Below are 18,217 nucleotides of genomic sequence, written 5' to 3' on the forward strand. Positions count from 1 at the left end.
AGAGACGACTGTCTCCTCTCCCGGGAAGGGGTTCTGTGGGTGGGGAGAGAGGTCGGCGACCTCCACTCCCTGGTTTCCTGGAGCTGTTGCAGGTGCTGGGCAGAGGCCGGCATCTCTCTGCCCTGTTGCCAGCGCTTCTGCTGGGGTGGCTCCCTAGTCCAAGACCATATGCTCAGAGCCAGACTGCTGATCGTGATCCAGCAGCCCTGGATCCCTTTTTCTTTGTTGCCCCTCCTCCATGGTTGAGCTCCATGAATCCCAGAGTGCTGCACCCCAGATCTGTATAGCCTAGGCACGCTGCTTAACAAGATCTAGCAGCCTCTTGTATTCCTCGACCAGTGCCTCTTCCTGGGCAATTATAAAATCCAGATCGTCTAGTAGCCCGGATTCCTCCAAGAGATCCAGCAGTTCCTCTTGGCGCCCAGAGATATCCTCCAGACCCTGGTCCATCTCGCTCCCAAAATTTGGGTTATCTGTCCTTTTTGTAAATAGTAATCCAGGGCCGTCCAAGCCAAAGCCCTCTGTGGGGGAGCCATCCTCCAGTCATGGCTTTGCTTGCATAGCGAGCCATCGGAGAGCCCGGTAGCTGTCCTCCACCCACATCTCTGCCTGGACCAGTCTATGTAGGACAGATAGCTATTCCTTCTTTGGCTGTTCTCCCAGGAAAGGCACTCGCAAGATCCGCTGAACCCGGAACCTCGTGTCATTCGTGGGGAAGACCTTTCCATCGTAGTGCTCCTGTTGAAGAGCCTCCCACCAGAGGTCCTGGTGGATCAGGTCCCTCTGTTCCAGCTTGTCCTGTAGGTAAATAGGACCGTCCAGCTGGGCCAGCACCTCCTATACTCTCCTTAGAAACTCGGTTTCCATAGTTACCGGCTACTGTGGAACTTTTCCTCTGTCAGCAGGAATCGTGTGGAAGAAGCAGATCCCAGCGCTGCCAGCTAATGTGACGGATACTCCGACTACCCTGGCTGAGTATCTCTGCCAAACGGGTCCTACTTCCTCCCTGCTGACTGCAGCTATGTAGCTGGAAATTGACCACAGCCTGTAGCCGCCCCTGATGCCCGAGAGCACCAGTATTCAGGGTCCCACCCTGTGGCAGACTCCGGCTACCCCAACTAGGTAGCTCTGCCAGAGGATCCTTCCTCTCCCAGACAAGGGGCCGTTATGTAGCGGAGAAGTGATTTCAGCAATCCCCACCCAAATAACTAGACAACTAGCATTTAGGTGGGACAAAGAAGAATCTGATTTTATTGGAAAACACACACTCCTTTTATACACAAAGCTCATCTTGATAAGACACTGGACAATCCCACAATTTCCCGCCATTCCCGCCCCTCAAGACAGACCGGAGCCTCCATAGCAGCCACAGTCCTATAGAATACCAGGACCCATGGATAGCGGTTTCGTGGTGATCCTGGGGGAGCACTTCCAGGGTGTCATTTGAAAGCTATCGGTCCCCAGATGCCACAGTCCAAAAAGTGGCATGATTTGTTACTGGGGACCAGAGATACAGTCCGTTGAAGTTATGGGGGTAGGGGTGTCCAAAAACCCCGGTTCCCAAAGGAGCTCCCCTCCGGTAATTCCCCACCTTTTGTCTTCCCTAGGGGTGGAGCTCTGGGGCAAAGGGACGCTGGAGCAACCAGGGTTAAAGTTAGCGGGTGTCCTGTTGTTCTTTGGCCGATCGGGAGTTCCAGGAGCCCAGCCAGCCTGAGAGGGGTTAAATGGGTGTCCGTTGTGAGGCAGCCGACCGAGAGTTCCAGGAGCCCCAGCCTAGGAGGGTTTTTCCGGTGAGAGACCAGTTCTTCTCTGACAAAGTATCCACAGCAGAAACAACATAGCTCACAGCTCTGGTAGATCCCGTAAGCCCTGAAATGGCCAAACCTGATGTAGAAAGAAGTGAGCCATGTAGTAGGGGGGTGGGGGTTAACCTTGGGGGTCTGGTATCTGTGACAAAAGGCTTCGCCAGCCTTTCAACATTCAATGTTCTTCACTTACAGGAAAATGTCCTTTTAATTGTTATTTCTCTCTCACTCTTTCTCTCTCTATATCTATGTATGTTAGGATTCCTGGTTTTCACCCAGGCGGCCCGGGTTCAACGCCTGGTATGGGAATTCATATTTTCCATCTAGATTGTAAGTTCCCACGGGAATAGGGCCCTCAATTCCCCCTGTATTTGTCTGTACAATTTTTTGTCTTTTATTGTATTGTCTCTCCGTTGTACTTTTATCTTTGTACCCATGGGCAGCGATGCGGAATCTGTTACAGCTTTATAAATAAATAATAATAATATACCTGCATATCTATTCCTATAGATATATATGTATTAACTAGACCGCAGACCGGGAGAAACGAGTTGAGGTTATTGTGCTTCAAGTACTGTTACGTGATTGCCACCTCGGAGGTCTTCCGGAAACACTGAGGATTTTGGCATCCATAGGGGAGATAGAGTCATCTTTGCCCCTGTTTGCCTGTGTATCAAGCAGATGATATGTAGAGGCTTTTAATTGACTTACATCTAGTGAGTAAGATTTTATGTTTGCGTGTAATCGTGTTTTAATAGACCACACTTGAATCTTTTTTTTTTGTGCACTCTGTTTTCTCTTCTCTGCATATTCGCTCACACACAAATATTTTATGTTAAACTTCTAATACATGCGCTAACCTGTGCATATTAAAAGTTTACATACAATGTTGTTTGCGCGTGAGCAAAAGCACTAAATAGTGTGCCACTTGTAATCTGATCCATAGAGTTGCAGAGGAATTAGAACATGTTCCCAAAATAATGGCCCTTTAATCTCTACAGTCTCTCCAAAACCTTTTTAATAAAAATATCCAGCATTAGGAAGGAGTGCCAATGTGAACATTAAAAGCTATGATTGTTCCTGCTTTTTATGCCTGAATAATGACTAATAAAAGGGATTTCCTTTAAATGTCATCTATATATCTTCTATAATTATCATTTGGATAAAGATGCTGCATTTATTCAGTTTTGTCACAGTATTTTATTATTTACAGGGTGTGTATCTTTATTGGTTTAAACAGGAACAACTAATCTTAGCATCCTTACTACATGAGCAAATCTTAGGCATTAACCTACTGTGTTACCTATCTTATATCCACAAACAAGTGATTGAGGTTAATTTTACTAATCCTTGGAACATTTTCATTACCTATTGTGCAAGAGTTTTTTGGGGGTTTTTCATTTTTTTTGCCCCTCTTGAATATTAGTAGATTTTAATTGCTCTACTATTTCCAAATGTTCTCTTACAGGACCTGTTTTTGGATTGATTAGTCACTAATAAGATTCTAATATCTACTACATTACATGATATACATTATATATTTCTTTACTATTCCTATATAACAATATGGTAAACTCAAAATCAATTATTCCATAAAATTTAGCATAGTTAAAAAAAAAGTGTCATATATTCATTATTTATTTTCCGGGTTTATCTCTTGAAATTGTGTTTTGTGATGATACTCTGATCTGTTTGCATTGCTTTGTGGGTGTATTTGTATCATATTATTTATTTATTCTGTCATATATCAGAACTTAAAGGGACACTGAACCCAAATATTTTCTTTTGTGATTCAGATAGAGCATGCAATTTTAAGCAACTTTCTAATTGACTCCTATTATCAAATTGTCTTCATTCTCTTGGTATCTTTATTTGAAATGCAAGAATGTAAGTTTAGATGCCGGCCCATTTTTGGTGAACAAACTGGGTTGTTCTTGCTGATTGGTGGATAAATTCACCCACCAATAAACAAGTGCTTTCCATGGTCTGAACCAAAAAATAGCTTAGATGCCTTCTTTTTCAAATAAAGAAAGCAAGAGAACGAAGAAAAAATTATAATAGGTGTAAATTAGAAAGTTGCTTAAAATTGCATGCTCTATCTGAATCACGAAAGAAAAAAATTGGGTTCAGTGTCCCTTTAAAGGGACAGTCAACACTAAAATTGTTATTGTTTAAAAAGATAGATAACGCCTTTAATACCCATCCCCCAGCTTTGCACAACCAACATTGTTATATTAATATACATATATATATATATATATATATATATATATATATATATATATAATTAAAAACCTCTAAATATATGCCTGTTTCTAAGCCATTAAAGACAGCCTCTTATCACATGCATTTGTATTAGCTTTTTACAACAGGGGATTGCTAGTTCATGTGAGCCATATAGATAACATTGCGATCACACCTGCACCACATGGTGCATTTCGGAATTGAACAGAAGCAGTTTTGTAATATACATGCATTAGCAAAAATACTTCTAATAAAAGCTATAGCTGTTTCAAAAGTGTATTTAAGTATGTACCGTGCACCAGTATTTTAAACACAGCACTAGATCAGAGAGCCTAAGGTGCTTGTACCATCTGGTAATGACTCAATTTGTTAATTGCTGACATGATACAAGCCCCAGTGATGATCTCAGCAGCTACATTATTTAAAATGTGGGTGCAGTGACAATATCTAGCAATGCTTCACATGAACGTGCAGAGAAAAATGTTAACACTAAAACAGTGATAACTTTTACTAGAAGCATGTTTGCTAATATATGTATATTGCAAATGTGTTTCTATTCAAAGATGTAGTTAATCTATGTGCATTTAAATTTTGACTGGAATGTCCCTTTAATATAACTGTGTCAGTTATGCAAAACTGGGGAATCGGTAATAAAGGGATTATCTGTCTTTTAAAACAATAAAACCTCTGGTGTAGACTGTCCCTTTAATTATTGTGTAATAATTATTATCTTCTTGCGTATGATAACAAATTCTTACTGTACGTCATGAAATTCTTACTATTTACTGCTGTTTTCTACTTGTTGTAGTGTATTTTACATGTATGTTATAAATTTACATTAATACATAATTATTGTACTTCCTTCAAGTTCGAGCTTCACTGAAATAAATGGGAGCCGTTCCTATTTTACAACAGTTAACTTCTAAAAAAGCGAAAACTTTGAAAAACTAAAAGGAAAATGAAGAGATAAAAATGAGACAACCTTAAAATAGCGAGACACAGCTACAAGACCAGGGCAGGAGTCTTTATGAATTCCACTTGCTTGGCTGAGGAACAGCCCCTGTCAGCTTACGGCCAGCCCCTTGCTTTGTCTGCAATTTTTCTGAGACACCTCTTGTTCTATCCAGCGAGAAATCAAATATTCTATACTTTTACTTTTATCGTGTTTTAAGTGTGTTTCTGAAGTTTTTACAGTTGTAATTGTTTTAACCCCTTAGCAATATTGAAACACTCAGAAAAATAGGTGAAGTGATGCTTAATGAATTAAAAAAAATCTCATCTTTACAATGAGGTTCCTTGGTAACCTCACCTATGCCTCTGAATCTAGTTAGATATCATTATCAATTTGCACATAGTGCAGCCTAAGTAAAGTCATATGGACATATAGATGTTCTGTATCAACAACAAGATTTAAAGCTCCATATACTAAGCAGCGTCAGGTTCGCAGATGGCTGCTTCTTACACTCCACCACTTTTTGCAAGAGAAGGGGGCAGCATTACACAGTAGTCGGATACATGTAGGTAGCGGACAAACAAGTTGAGAACCTTGTCCACACGCCTTTTAGTATATGGAGCCCTTAGTGTCTGTTACAATACAGTGGTTGCTCTGGGTCGTTGGGGGTATGTGGGGTGCAACTGTAGTGCCCACAATCCTTAAAGCTGTCAGCTGCTATAAATTTCCAATGAAGTGCCTTGCTTACATGCCTGGTACTCTGTGCAATACAAGGAGGAAGATAAAAATGAAGAAAAAGGGATTTAAGCAAAAATCATCTAGAAATAGGCAGCAGGACATGATAGAACCCCCTGCACCATTAATATTTTTCTTTGTGGTCAACATTTTGTACCCACAGATTTTGTAGTGAACCACAAAGTTTTGAAATCTCATCTCTTTATGTACATTGTTCTTTCAATTCATCATCATTAACCCCTTAACGACCGAGGACGTGCAGGGTACGTCCTCAAAAAAAAGGCAGTTAACGCCTGAGGACGTACCCTGCACGTCCTCGGTGTGGAAAGCAGCTGGAAGCGATCCTGCTCGCTTCCAGCTGCTTTCCGGTTATTGCAGTGATGCCTCGATATGGAGGCATCCTGCAATAACTCTAGATGGCCATCCGATGCAGAGAGAGCCACTCACCGGACATCGATGGCCGGTATCGTTGGTGGGTGGGAGCCGACTTGGGAGGCGGGTGGGCGGCCATCGATGGGCCGGGTAATGTAGAGGGGGGCGGGATCGGGGGCAGGGCCGATGGGGGCGCGCACGGGGGGCGGCGGGCGGGCGGGCGCGTGCACGGGGCGGGAGCGGGTGGGAACGATACACTACAGAAAATATAAAAGTGTATAAAAGTTTGAGAAAGGGGTATTTTAATTTGAAAAATATAAATCGAAGGTATCTAGGAGGGGGTGGGGGGTTGGTCTTTGGTGGGGCAGGGAGCTACACTACAGAAAAGGGGAAAAATTAAAAAATATCATCAATTTTATTCTAAACTGGGTACTGGCAGACAGCTGCCAGTACCCAAGATGGCGGCCATTAAGACAGAGGGGGAGAGTTAGAGAGCTGTTTGGTGGGGGATCAGTCAGGTTGGGGGCTAAAGGGGGGTCCTACAGAGCAGCATATGTAAATATGCCTTTTCTTTTAAAAAAAAAAAAAAGCCCAAATATAGCTTTTATTTTAGTACTGGCAGTTTCTGCCAGTACTTAAGATGGCGGGGACAATTGTGGGGTGGGGAAGGGAAGAGAGCTGTTTGGGAGGGATCAGGGGGTCTGATATTTCAGGTGGGAGGCTAAGCTCTACACTAAAGCTAAAATTAACCCTGCAAGCTCCCTACAAGCTACCTAATTAACCCCTTCACTGCTAGCCATAATACATGTGATGCGCATTTAGCGGCCTAAGTACCAAAAAGCAACGCCAAAGCCATATATGTCTGCTATTTCTGAACAAAGGGGATCACAGAGAAAAATTTACAACCATTTATGCCATAATTGCACAAGCTGTTTGTAAATAATTTCAGTGAGAAACAAAAAGTTTGTGAAAAAGGGAACTTTTTTTTTTTTTGATCGCATTTGGCGGTGAAATGGTGGCATGAAATATACCAAAATGTGCCTAGATCAATACTTTGGGTTGTCTGCTACACTAGACTAAAGCTAAAATTAACCCTACAAGCTCCCTACAAGCTCCCTAATTAACCCCTGCACTGCTGGGCATAATACACTTGTGGTGCACAGCAGCATTTAGCGGCCTTCTAATTACCAAAAAGCAATGCCAAAGCCATATATGTCTGCAATTTCTGAACAAAGGGGATCCCAGAGAAAAATTTACAACCATTTGTGCCATAATTGCACATGCTGTTTGTAAATAATTTCAGTGAGAAACCGAAAGTTTGTGAAAAAGTGAACGATTTTTTGTATTTGATCGCATTTGGCGGTGAAATGGTGGCATGAAATATACCAAAATTGGCCTAGGTCAATACTTTGGGATGTCTTCTAAAAAAAAATATATACATGTCAAGGGATATTCAGGGATTCCTGAAAGATATCAGTGTCCCAATGTAACTAGCGCTAATCTTGAATAAAATGGTTTGGAAATAGCAAAGTGCTACTTGTATTTATGGCCCTATAACTTGCAAAAAAAGCAAAGAACATGTAAACATTGGGTATTTCTAAACTCAGGACAAAATTTAGAAAATATTTAGCATGGGTGTTTTTTGGTGGTTGTAGATGTGTAACAGATTTTGGGGGTCAAAGTTAGAAAAAGTGTGTTTTTTCCATTTTTTTCTCATATTTTATAAAAAAATTTATAATAAATTATAAGATATGATGAAAATAATGGTATCTTTGGAAAGTCCATTTAATGGCGAGAAAAACGGTATATAATATGCGTGGGTACAGTAAATGAGCAAGAGGAAAATTACAGCTAAACACAAACACCGCAAAAATGTAAAAATAGCCTTGGTCCCAAACGGACAGAAAATGGAAAAGTGCTATGGTCATTAAGGGGTTAAAGAGACATTAAATACCTCAAGATAGTAATATAAATTGTTTATTTACATGTAGTAAAACAACATTGCTATATACTTTCATTATTTATTTTGTTATTTTTTCATTTAATTCTGAATATTGTGGGCTTTCCAATTCATGGAAGTGCAAACACAGCTATATTCCACACAGTCATTGGTTGCACACTCTAGTAAGCCATTTATAACCATTCCCTGTTGGCCTCAGCAGAAAATATAACCTAAGTTACAATATGGTGGTGCCCACTGCTTATTGTTTTCAATATTTAAACAACTAATATCATTTTTTAAAATACATGTACAAATTATTCTCAGGTTAATCTCTGCTCTGAATACACCATTCAAACAATTATTTATTTAGTGTTTAATGTCCCTTTAATATGTAAATGAATACTGATCTGCCTGCCTTCTGTTTTCTATCCTATTTCTTTTACTTGGCTATGATTTCTGCTCTACCTTAAGTCAATAATAAGCTCTGTGTAATGTACTTATCATTTACTTTAAACCAAGACATGTAGGACAACCAGAAAAACTTGTAACAAATTACCAGATAGTGGGAGAGAAGTTTTAATGTTCTAGGCAGTGAGTAGCTTTTCCTCTCAGTGCTTGTTGTTTTTTTTAACCATCAGCAGACTCTGCATTTAATTGAGCTATATATAATAAAAAGAGCAATGGCTTGGTGCTGCGGCTGCTGGGAGAAATATTCGTTGTGGGACGAAATAGTAAAGGCGTTTAAATATATGAGTGACATCTTATATGTGACTCACCCTTCAAAAGATCCTGCTGCCGGCACCAGGAAGCTTAGCAAAATGGATATTAGCCGACTGGAAGAACAATATTACTGCATAACACAGAAGCAAAAGCAGCAGTCGCACATTATTGTCTTTAAATCAGGTATGTGGAACTGGCAGCATAAAATAAAAGTGTACAGTGTTTCAGTATGTTGGCTGACTCAATCAATACAGACAACTAACTAAGACACAGCTTGTGTAAGTCCATATTGTTAAGGCACATTCTCTGTACATTTGTAGAGGTACCTAGAAGCAAGGGAAGACAGTCATCTGTCACTGATTCACATTATAGGTACCCATGATCTTGTAGCCCACTTGAAACTTAAGAATAAGTTTGTTTAATATAGACCCTGAACTTTACTGGCAAGGAAGGGACTATTTCCTATCCTGCTTGTAATTGCAGCTTACGGTTCCTACATAAATCTAAGTGTAAACAGGATATAAATGAGTTCATCTTTAAATATATAGTAGCCAGTTGTGTAGTGCAATGTATGTCCTGTTTTAATGTTACTAAATGGAACTTAATTTAACATAATACTAGCTTTGAACCTGGGTATTATTTTTCATATTTTTGTTTGAAAGTCTGACAGTTTTAATGTAATTAATCATTATTAAGGTCTATTGTTTTACACTAGAATTCTAGTATAATTGAGTCATTTATTATTATTAGAGTTCTAGTAGAAGAATGCACAATTGAGTTGTTTTGTTGAGTTTTTTTTTAATTTAAAAGTAATCAAAAATAAAATCTTACATAATTTGTTAATCAAATATATTAGTAAAACTACTTTACATTGTTGTGAACACCGCTGCCTTATGGTGCTCAACAAAGTGTAACATTTAAAAAAAAAACTTTGTTGCAAACACTTCAGCCATAGTGTGCTCAGTCAGTACACTACCTAAGACTACCTGGGCATGCTTTTCAATAAAGGAGACCAAGAGAATGAAGTAGATTTTTATAATAAAAGTAAATTGGAATGTTGTCTAAAATTGCACACTCTCTGGACCATTAAAATTTTATTTTATCTTTCTTGTCCATTTATTAACCATATCACATAACTAAATAATTAAAATACCTTTATAGTATTATAATTATTTTAGTATGAGCCATAGGTCACCAATGATGACATGTTTTAAAAAGCAGCAGATAATGCCTTTGCCATTAGAAAAAACCTGTCTCAAAGGTGGCAGTATTAAAAGATTATTATCTTACAGCAAAATGTTGACATTCCTGGCTGTTGTCAAAGGAAGTGATAAATAGTAAAATTCTACTTTTTGCTTCCATAACATTAAAAATAAATATGTTTTAATAATGATGACTTTATACTTCAATTTTCTTCCCAGTGGTCAATAAAAGCTTTTGGGGTCCGAAAATCCGGAGTAAGCAAAACAAAACGGCAGCTGATAATTCAAAGTTTTTATTTTACATTTAAATTGTGCTCAGTTTATCTACCCCTTAGAAGGGTGAAACGACAGAAATTTGGGCATGTGGTGTATATATATATACAGTATATATATATATATATATATATATATATATATATATATATATATATATATTAGTATAATCCACACACAAGCCATGTAAAGATCTTACATATTTCAAGTTTAAGTGTTTAAGTAAAATAAAATAGTTTATTCATACATGGATAAAATAAAACCAAATGTAAGTTGTGGCTTTGGGATAGGTTTTAACAATTTTAACATTTAGCATTTGAAATGAGATTAAGATCAGGGGCGCGATCCGATATAGATCGTTGTTTGCGGTGCAAGCGAGGGAACCCCCGCCGCCCGTAGTTTCAGCTCGCAACTCTCGCTAATATACCTAATCTAATATACCCCACCGGCAATTGCTAAAGTGCCATAAGTCGGATAAACCAGTGATGTCCAGAAATCTGCGTAAGTACAAATTTCTGGAGTCGCCAGTGACTTACGGCACTTTAGAAACTGCCGGCGCCTACAAAACCTGACTAAGTTATAAAATCTCCTGTACTGTCTAACACGCCTCCCAAACATAGCCCGACACGTATACCCCTCTATCCGCTATCCCCCCCTCACTCTCCTAATAATAAAAAATGTATTAACCCCTAAACCGCCGCTCCCGGACCCCGCCCCACCTAATAAAGATATTAACCCCTAAACCGCCGCTCCCGGCCCCCGCCGCCACCTACATTAACTACCCTAATGTGAGCCCCTTACACCGCCGCCAGCTATATTAAACTACCCCCTAATGTGAGCTCCTACCCCGCCACCAGCTATATTAAACTACCCCCTAATGTGAGCTCCTACCCCGCCGCCAGCTATATTAAACTACCCCCTAATGTGAGCTCCTACCCCGCCGCCAGCTATATTAAACTACCCCCTAATGTGAGCTCCTACCCTGCCACCAGCTATATTAAACTACCCCCTAATGTGAGCTCCTACCCCGCCGCCAGCTATATTAAACTACCCCCTAATGTGAGCTCCTACCCCGCCGCCAGCTATATTAAACTACCCCCTAATGTGAGCTCCTACCCCGCCGCCAACTATATTAAACTACCCCCTAATGTGAGCTCCTACCCCGCCGCCAGCTATATTAAAATTATTAACCCCTAATCTAATCCCCCTACCCCGCCGCCAGCTATATTAAAATTATTAACCCCTAATCTAATCCCCCTACCCCGCCGCCAGCTATATTAAATTAATTAACACCTAATCTAATCCCCCTATACCGCCGCCACCTATATTAAATTAATTAACCCCTAAAAAAACTAAACTATCCCTACCACTAAACCTAAGTCTAACCCTACAAATAGCCCTGAAAAGGGCTTTTTGCGTGGCATTACCCCAAAGTAAACAGCTCTATTGCCAGCCCTTAAAAGGGCTTTTTGTGGGGCTTTGCCCAAAAGTAATCAGCTCTTTTACCAGCCCTTAAAAGGGCTTTTGGCGGGGCATTGTCACAAAGTAATCAGCTCTTTTGCCTATAATCTAAATCCCCCTATACTGCCGCCACCTATAATAAATGTATTACCCCCTAATCTAATCCCCCTACACCGCCGCCACCTATATTAAATAGATTAACCCCTAATCTGACCCCCCTACACCGCCACCACCTATATTAACTATATTAACCCTAATTATATTAGGATTAATATAGTTATTATATTATATATATTGACTATATTAACCCTAATTATATTAGGGTTAATATAGTTATTATAATAACCCTATCTAACTCTAACACCCCTAACTAAATTCTTATTAAAATAAATCTAATTAATATTAATAATTAAAATATTCCTATTTAAATCTAAATACTTACCTATAAAATAAACCCTAAAATAGCTACAATGTAATTAATAATTACATTGTAGCTATTTTAGGGTTTATATTTATTTTACAGGAAACTTAGTATTTATTTTAACTAGGTACAATAGCTATTAAATAGTTAACTATGTAATAGCTACCTTGTTAAAATAATTAACAATTTACCTGTAAAATAAATCCTAACCTAAGTTACATATACACCTACACTATCAATAAATTAAATAAACTACAACTATCTAAACTAAAATACAATTAAATACACTAAACTAAATTACAAAAAAAAAACACTAAATTACAAAAAAAAAATTACAAGAATTTTAAGCTAATTACACCTATTCTAAGCCCCTTAATAAAATAACAAAGCCCCCCAAAACAAAAGTTAACAGCTCTATTACCAGCCCTTAAAAGGGCTTTTTGCGGGGCATGCCCCAAAGTATTCAGCTCTTTTGCCTGTAAAAAAAAAAACACAATACCACCCCCAACATTACAACCCACCATCCACATACCCCTACTCTAAACCCACCCAAACTCCCCTTAAAAAAACCTAACACTAAGCCCCAGAAGATCTCCCTACCTTGAGTCGTCTTCACCCAGCCGGGCCGAACTCTTCATCCAATCCGGGCGATGTCTTCATCCAAGTGGCAAAGAAGAAGTCTTCCATCCAGCGATGTCTTCATCCAATCGGCAAAGAAGAAGTCTTCCATCCGGCGATGTCTTCATCCAAGCGGCAAAGAAGAAGTCTTCCATCCGGCGATGTCTTCATCCAAGCGGCAAAGAAGAGGTCCTCCATCGGGGTGAAGTTTTCCTCCAAGTGGCATCTTCAATCTTCTTTCTTCGGACCTCCGACGCGGAACATCCAGCTGGCCCGACGACTGACAGACGAATGAAGTTTCCTTTAAATGACATCATCCAAGATGGTGTCCCTCGAATTCCGATTGGCTGATAGGATTCTATCAGCCAATCGGAATTAAGGTAAGAAAATCTGATTGGCTGATTCAATCAGCCAATCAGATTCAAGTTCAATCCGATTGGCTTATCCAATCAGCCAATCAGATTGAGCTCGCATTCTACTGGCTGTTCCGATCAGCCAATAGAATGCGAGCTCAATCTGATAGGTTTTATTTTGCAGGTAGTTTAGGGAGTTACGGGGCTCCAATAGACAGCGTAAGGCTTACTACGCCTGCAATTTGTGGCGAGGTAAAAATGGAGTAGAATTTCTCAATTTTTGCCACGTAAGTCCTTACGCTGTATATTGGATACCAAACTGCGCTGGTTTGGTATACCTGTCTATGGGCCAGAAAACTATGGCCGTAGGCAGAAATATATGAGCGTAACTTCTAGGTTACGCCGTATATGTGATACCAAACCAGCGCAAAATTTGGCGTCGCCGGCTTTTGCGGGCGACGCTGCATATCGGATCAGGCCCCAAATGTCCTGTCATGTAATGTATTTGAAATAGCAACAATTAAACATGTTAGAATATTTTCTCCATCAAAAAATCTATGTGAAATATGTTTAAATTGAAATTGAAACTAAAAGGATATCATTCATATGGTCTTACTGATGGACAGTGAGACATCCTAAAATTACAAACATTATAATATATATATTGTACATGGTAAACAAACACATTTTGCATTAGTTTAATTATATACCTATGTTTCAAATTTTAAGTTTAAAAGAATTATTCAATGAAAATTAGAAGATCAAAAGTACAATTTTGTCACATTGTGTACTTTATGCAGAAACTGTAGGAATATAATACATCTTTAAATTGCACATTCTAAAATTAAAATATATGTTATACTGTATATGGGACGGAAATATGGCTAACAACTTACTGAAGCATTGCATTGCAATCCTAGATAATATCTGTGAGGATTTCTTCATCACAAAACCATGTTGTCTTCCACACCCTTGAAAAAGAAAAAAAAAAAAAAACATTACAGCTACATCTAAACTAAGAACAGCTATGCAGTGTAACATATGTTAATATCCTGAGATACTGATCTGTTTACTGCACAGTGTCTAGCTTTGATTAAAGTATCAGTAGTTGGATGTGTTTTTTTTTTTGTTTTTTTAATTTAAAGTGGATGTCAACTTTCATGATAAAGTGCCCGGTTTTTAAAAAAACTATTAAAAACAGGGGCACTTTCATTCATGAAAGTTTGCATTGCACCGGATTTTACAAATACTTACCTTCTTCTTCTGAAATGCCGGATCACTGATCGCCCCGCCTGCTTCTTCCTGCTGTGCTAAATCAGCAATGACGAAACCGGCTTCCTCCAATAACTGCGTGGCCTCACCAGATGAACGCTCATGGGGGGGAAGCCGTGATTGGAGAGAGACAGTTTCGTCATTGCTGACGAAGTACAGAGGAGCTGCAGGCGTGGGATCGGCGATCCGGTGTTTCAGGAGAAGAAGGTATTTGTAAAATCCGGTGCAATGTAAACTTTCACAAATGAAAATGTCCCTGATTTTAATAGTTTTTTTTTTAAAACTCGCACTTTATCATGAAAGTTGACATTCACTTTAATTTGGCAAAGACTATATAAGTATTGCCCAACAATGATTGAATCAAGCCAATAATATTTTTTTTTCAAACGCGCAACATCCGTGTATATTTGCCACTTTTCTTAGAAAAACAAATATTAGCCATAGTAATTATAAATTAGCTAACATAATTATGCATAACTTTTAAACTGATTCTCATGGGACTGATTTTTTTAAATTAACATTTATTTATTCTTTATTATCTACATTAAATCTTAAAAATATTGGTCACACCTGTAAAATACAAGCTATACGGTTACCACCTTTCCTGGAAAAAAACTAGCTACCATGCTAATTAGCATAAATTACCATACATATTCAGCCTAAGTCAAAATGAAAGCTGATAGGCCAATTTTATTAAGTGATACTTTATTGCAAAGTAGATTCTCACATATTTAGAATATGTTTCACAATAACAGGGTCTTTATATTTATTCTTTATTAACTGCATTGAATTGAAACTTGAAGGGAAATTAAAGGGAAAGTTACACTTTCATGAATCAGAGCAAACACTTTCAAGATACATTTTAATTTACTTCTATAATTAAATTTACTTTGTTCTCTTGATATTATTTGTTGGAATTACATACCTAGATAGAATCATGAGCAGCAATGCACTACTAAAACCAACTGGTGATTGGTGGCTATACACATTTGTCTTTTTTTATTGGCTCCCCATATGTGTTTAGCTAGCTCCCAGTAGTGTATTGCTGCACTGGAGCTGACTTTATATGTTTAACTTCTCTGCAGGGGTTAAACACACAGTTATATGCAAACAGCGAAATGATAAAATGCTGTAACTGATTAGACCATTTCATTTTTGCATTTTGTCTCCCTTTAAAAAATCTGGACATGCCAATAAAATACTGGCTGTTTCGCGACCCTAGCAGAGTGGCATCCTTACACCTATGCCTTTGCTAGCTTAAAGGGACAGTCTACTCCAGAATATTTATTGTTTAAAAAGATAGATAATCCCTTTATTACCCATTCCCCAGTTTTGCATAACCAACACTTTTATACTAATATACTTTTTACTTCTGTGATTACCTTGTATCTAAGCCTCTGCAGACTGCCCCCTTATTTCAGTTCTTGTGACAGACTTGCATTTTAGCTAATCAGTGCTCACTCCTTAGTAAATTCACGTGCATGAGCTCAATGTTATCTATATGAAACACATGAACTAATGCCCTCTAGTGGTGAAAAACTGTCAAATGCAGAGGCGGCCTTCAAGGTCTAAGAAATTAGCATATGAACCTCCTAGGTTTAGCTTTCAACTAAGAATACAAAGAGAACAAAGCAAATTTAATGATCAAAGTAAATTGGAAAGTTGTTTAAAATTACATGCCCTATTTGAATCATGAAAGTTTATTTTGAACTTGGCTGTCCCTTTAAGTTAAAAATAACTTCACAGAACAAAAAAATTGAATAGTTCTTCAATGTAGTATAAAAAAAATGATCTATTTCATTAGATAATTTAATTTTTTTAACAAATTTCTCTCTTTTGCTGCAAAACGAACAATTGAGGATACAGCTGGTGAGCCAATCAGGAACAAGCATACATGAATGTGCTCCAATTAATGTTATATCCTCATCAGGAGAAGAATTGGGGTGTACCAAAAATGCAACTTTGACTAAGTGTTTAACCCTTTTGAAGGCAATTTAAAGGGACATTTAAGTACATTTTTCTTTATGCATCAGGAATTATTTACTGCATTTCAAAAGGTCTACATAAAAATGTGATCATATAATTTAAAAATTCATGTTGATAAAAAAAAATATGCATTGTTTTGCAGGCTAATGACACACCCCTTGAAAGGCCTCTTGTATGTCATTTATCTTACTTTCTTTGCTGTGACCAATTATGAGGGGATATAAACAAGCTTCTGCATATATCAGCCAATCACTATGCAGCGTGTAGGAGTGTCACGGTTATGCATTCCATGTAATACACCCCAGCCTCTCTAGCGGGGGTGGAAACACTACAGTAAAATTACAATAAAAGCAGGCAAAATAAACAATGATTGTGCATTGCAAAGTTTTTTTGTATTTATATATAATTAGAGATTTTAAGGGAATTACAATTGTATTGTCCTTTTAAACTGGAGTTTTAGCCACAACAGGAGATACTTCAAAAGGAATAAACACTAAATCAATAGAAAGAAGGCTTATCATGCTACGTATTTATAAAAAATTCCAATTAACTTGAATGTTAAATTTGTAGAAAGAAAAATTGTTAAAGGGCCACTGTAAGTAAATATTTTCTATGCCTGTTACTAACTAACTACTCCAAATACGCTTTTTATCAATAGCATTTCATTAACATATCTCTACCGTATATCAGAAATCTTGTATGCAAATTTAATTGTTTTCCAAACCCACTTCGTGGGTATCCTTTGCTCTGTACCAATCCGTTTACAATACCTAGGTTTCAAAATGGCGCTTTAAACACAAAGTTATTGGTTTAAGTATTTTGAACATGCAGTGCTGAAAATAGTGGGCAGGATAACGTGACATCATCGGCGAATAAAAGATATAACTTTTAGAACGTTATGAAACTTTGTTTTGGAGAAAATATAGGTCAGTAGGTTTTAATTAATGTTTATTAACTTTAATATGTTAGTTGTTTAGCTTAAAAATTATAACAGAAAGTAACCCTTTAAGTTTTTCTAAATGATTTTTATTTTTAAAACAGAGTGGCCGATTTATCCAATGTCGGGCGGACATGATCAGCTGTAGCAGAGCATGTCCGCCCGACATTGCTAAATGCCGCCAGCGTACGCTGTCGGCATTTAGCATTGCACATGCTTTTCTGGTGAAATGCTTGTGCAATGACGCGCCCTGCACATTCGCGGCCAATCGGTCGCTAGCAGGGGCCATCAATCATCCGGATCATATCTGATCTGGATGATTGCTGTCCACCACCTCAGAGGTGGCAGATGAGTTAAGGAGCAGCGGTCTTACGACTGTAGCGCCTTGCATGGAAACAGCTGCATTTGCAGCTTTTTAAATCGGCCCCAGAATGTCAGATTAAAGAGAATGGCGAAAAAAGGGCGCAAGAGACAGAAGCTAATAAAAAAGAAAGGAAAAAAAAATCCTCTCTACAGAATTTGGCGGAGCTATACAAATAAATGATGATGATGATAATAACCGTGAGATAGACTAAACACAGTCATACAGAACTACAAACAAAACAACAAAAAGCAGAAACTATTATTTTAACCACAAACATCTTATCTATAATTATGTATGTATTTATTTTTATAACCACCCATTCTTCTGATGAATATGCATGTATTTTAAAGTATTATGTAATGCATTTTACATAGAAAACTTCCATATTTTGCGGAGTTATATTTTACAATAATGTATTTATTACTTGTTTTTTTAGATGGGGTTTTTTTGTCTCTGAAGAATATATGTCTTATTTTCAGTACTGTAGTTTAAAATTGTATAAAACCTATACTATAAATATAATCCTGATAGGTCAAACTTAAAACTAATTTATAAAAAGA

The 18,217-nt window shown here is 38.1% G+C and overlaps 1 protein-coding gene across 1 annotated transcript in view; it reads left to right on the plus strand.

Moving 5' to 3' along the window:
* Positions 1-8,730: 8,730 nt before the first annotated feature.
* C5H9orf152 (chromosome 5 C9orf152 homolog) overlaps positions 8,731-18,217 on the plus strand; it is a 30,467-nt gene continuing 20,980 nt past the window's right edge. Inside the window, exon 1 of the mRNA XM_053712945.1 lies at positions 8,731-8,953. Within this exon, the coding sequence (XP_053568920.1) occupies positions 8,731-8,953 (223 nt within the window). The remainder of the gene's footprint in view (positions 8,954-18,217) is intronic.

Source organism: Bombina bombina, chromosome 5 (genome assembly GCF_027579735.1).
Source record: "Bombina bombina isolate aBomBom1 chromosome 5, aBomBom1.pri, whole genome shotgun sequence".
In the NCBI taxonomy this organism is placed as follows: domain Eukaryota; kingdom Metazoa; phylum Chordata; class Amphibia; order Anura; family Bombinatoridae; genus Bombina; species Bombina bombina.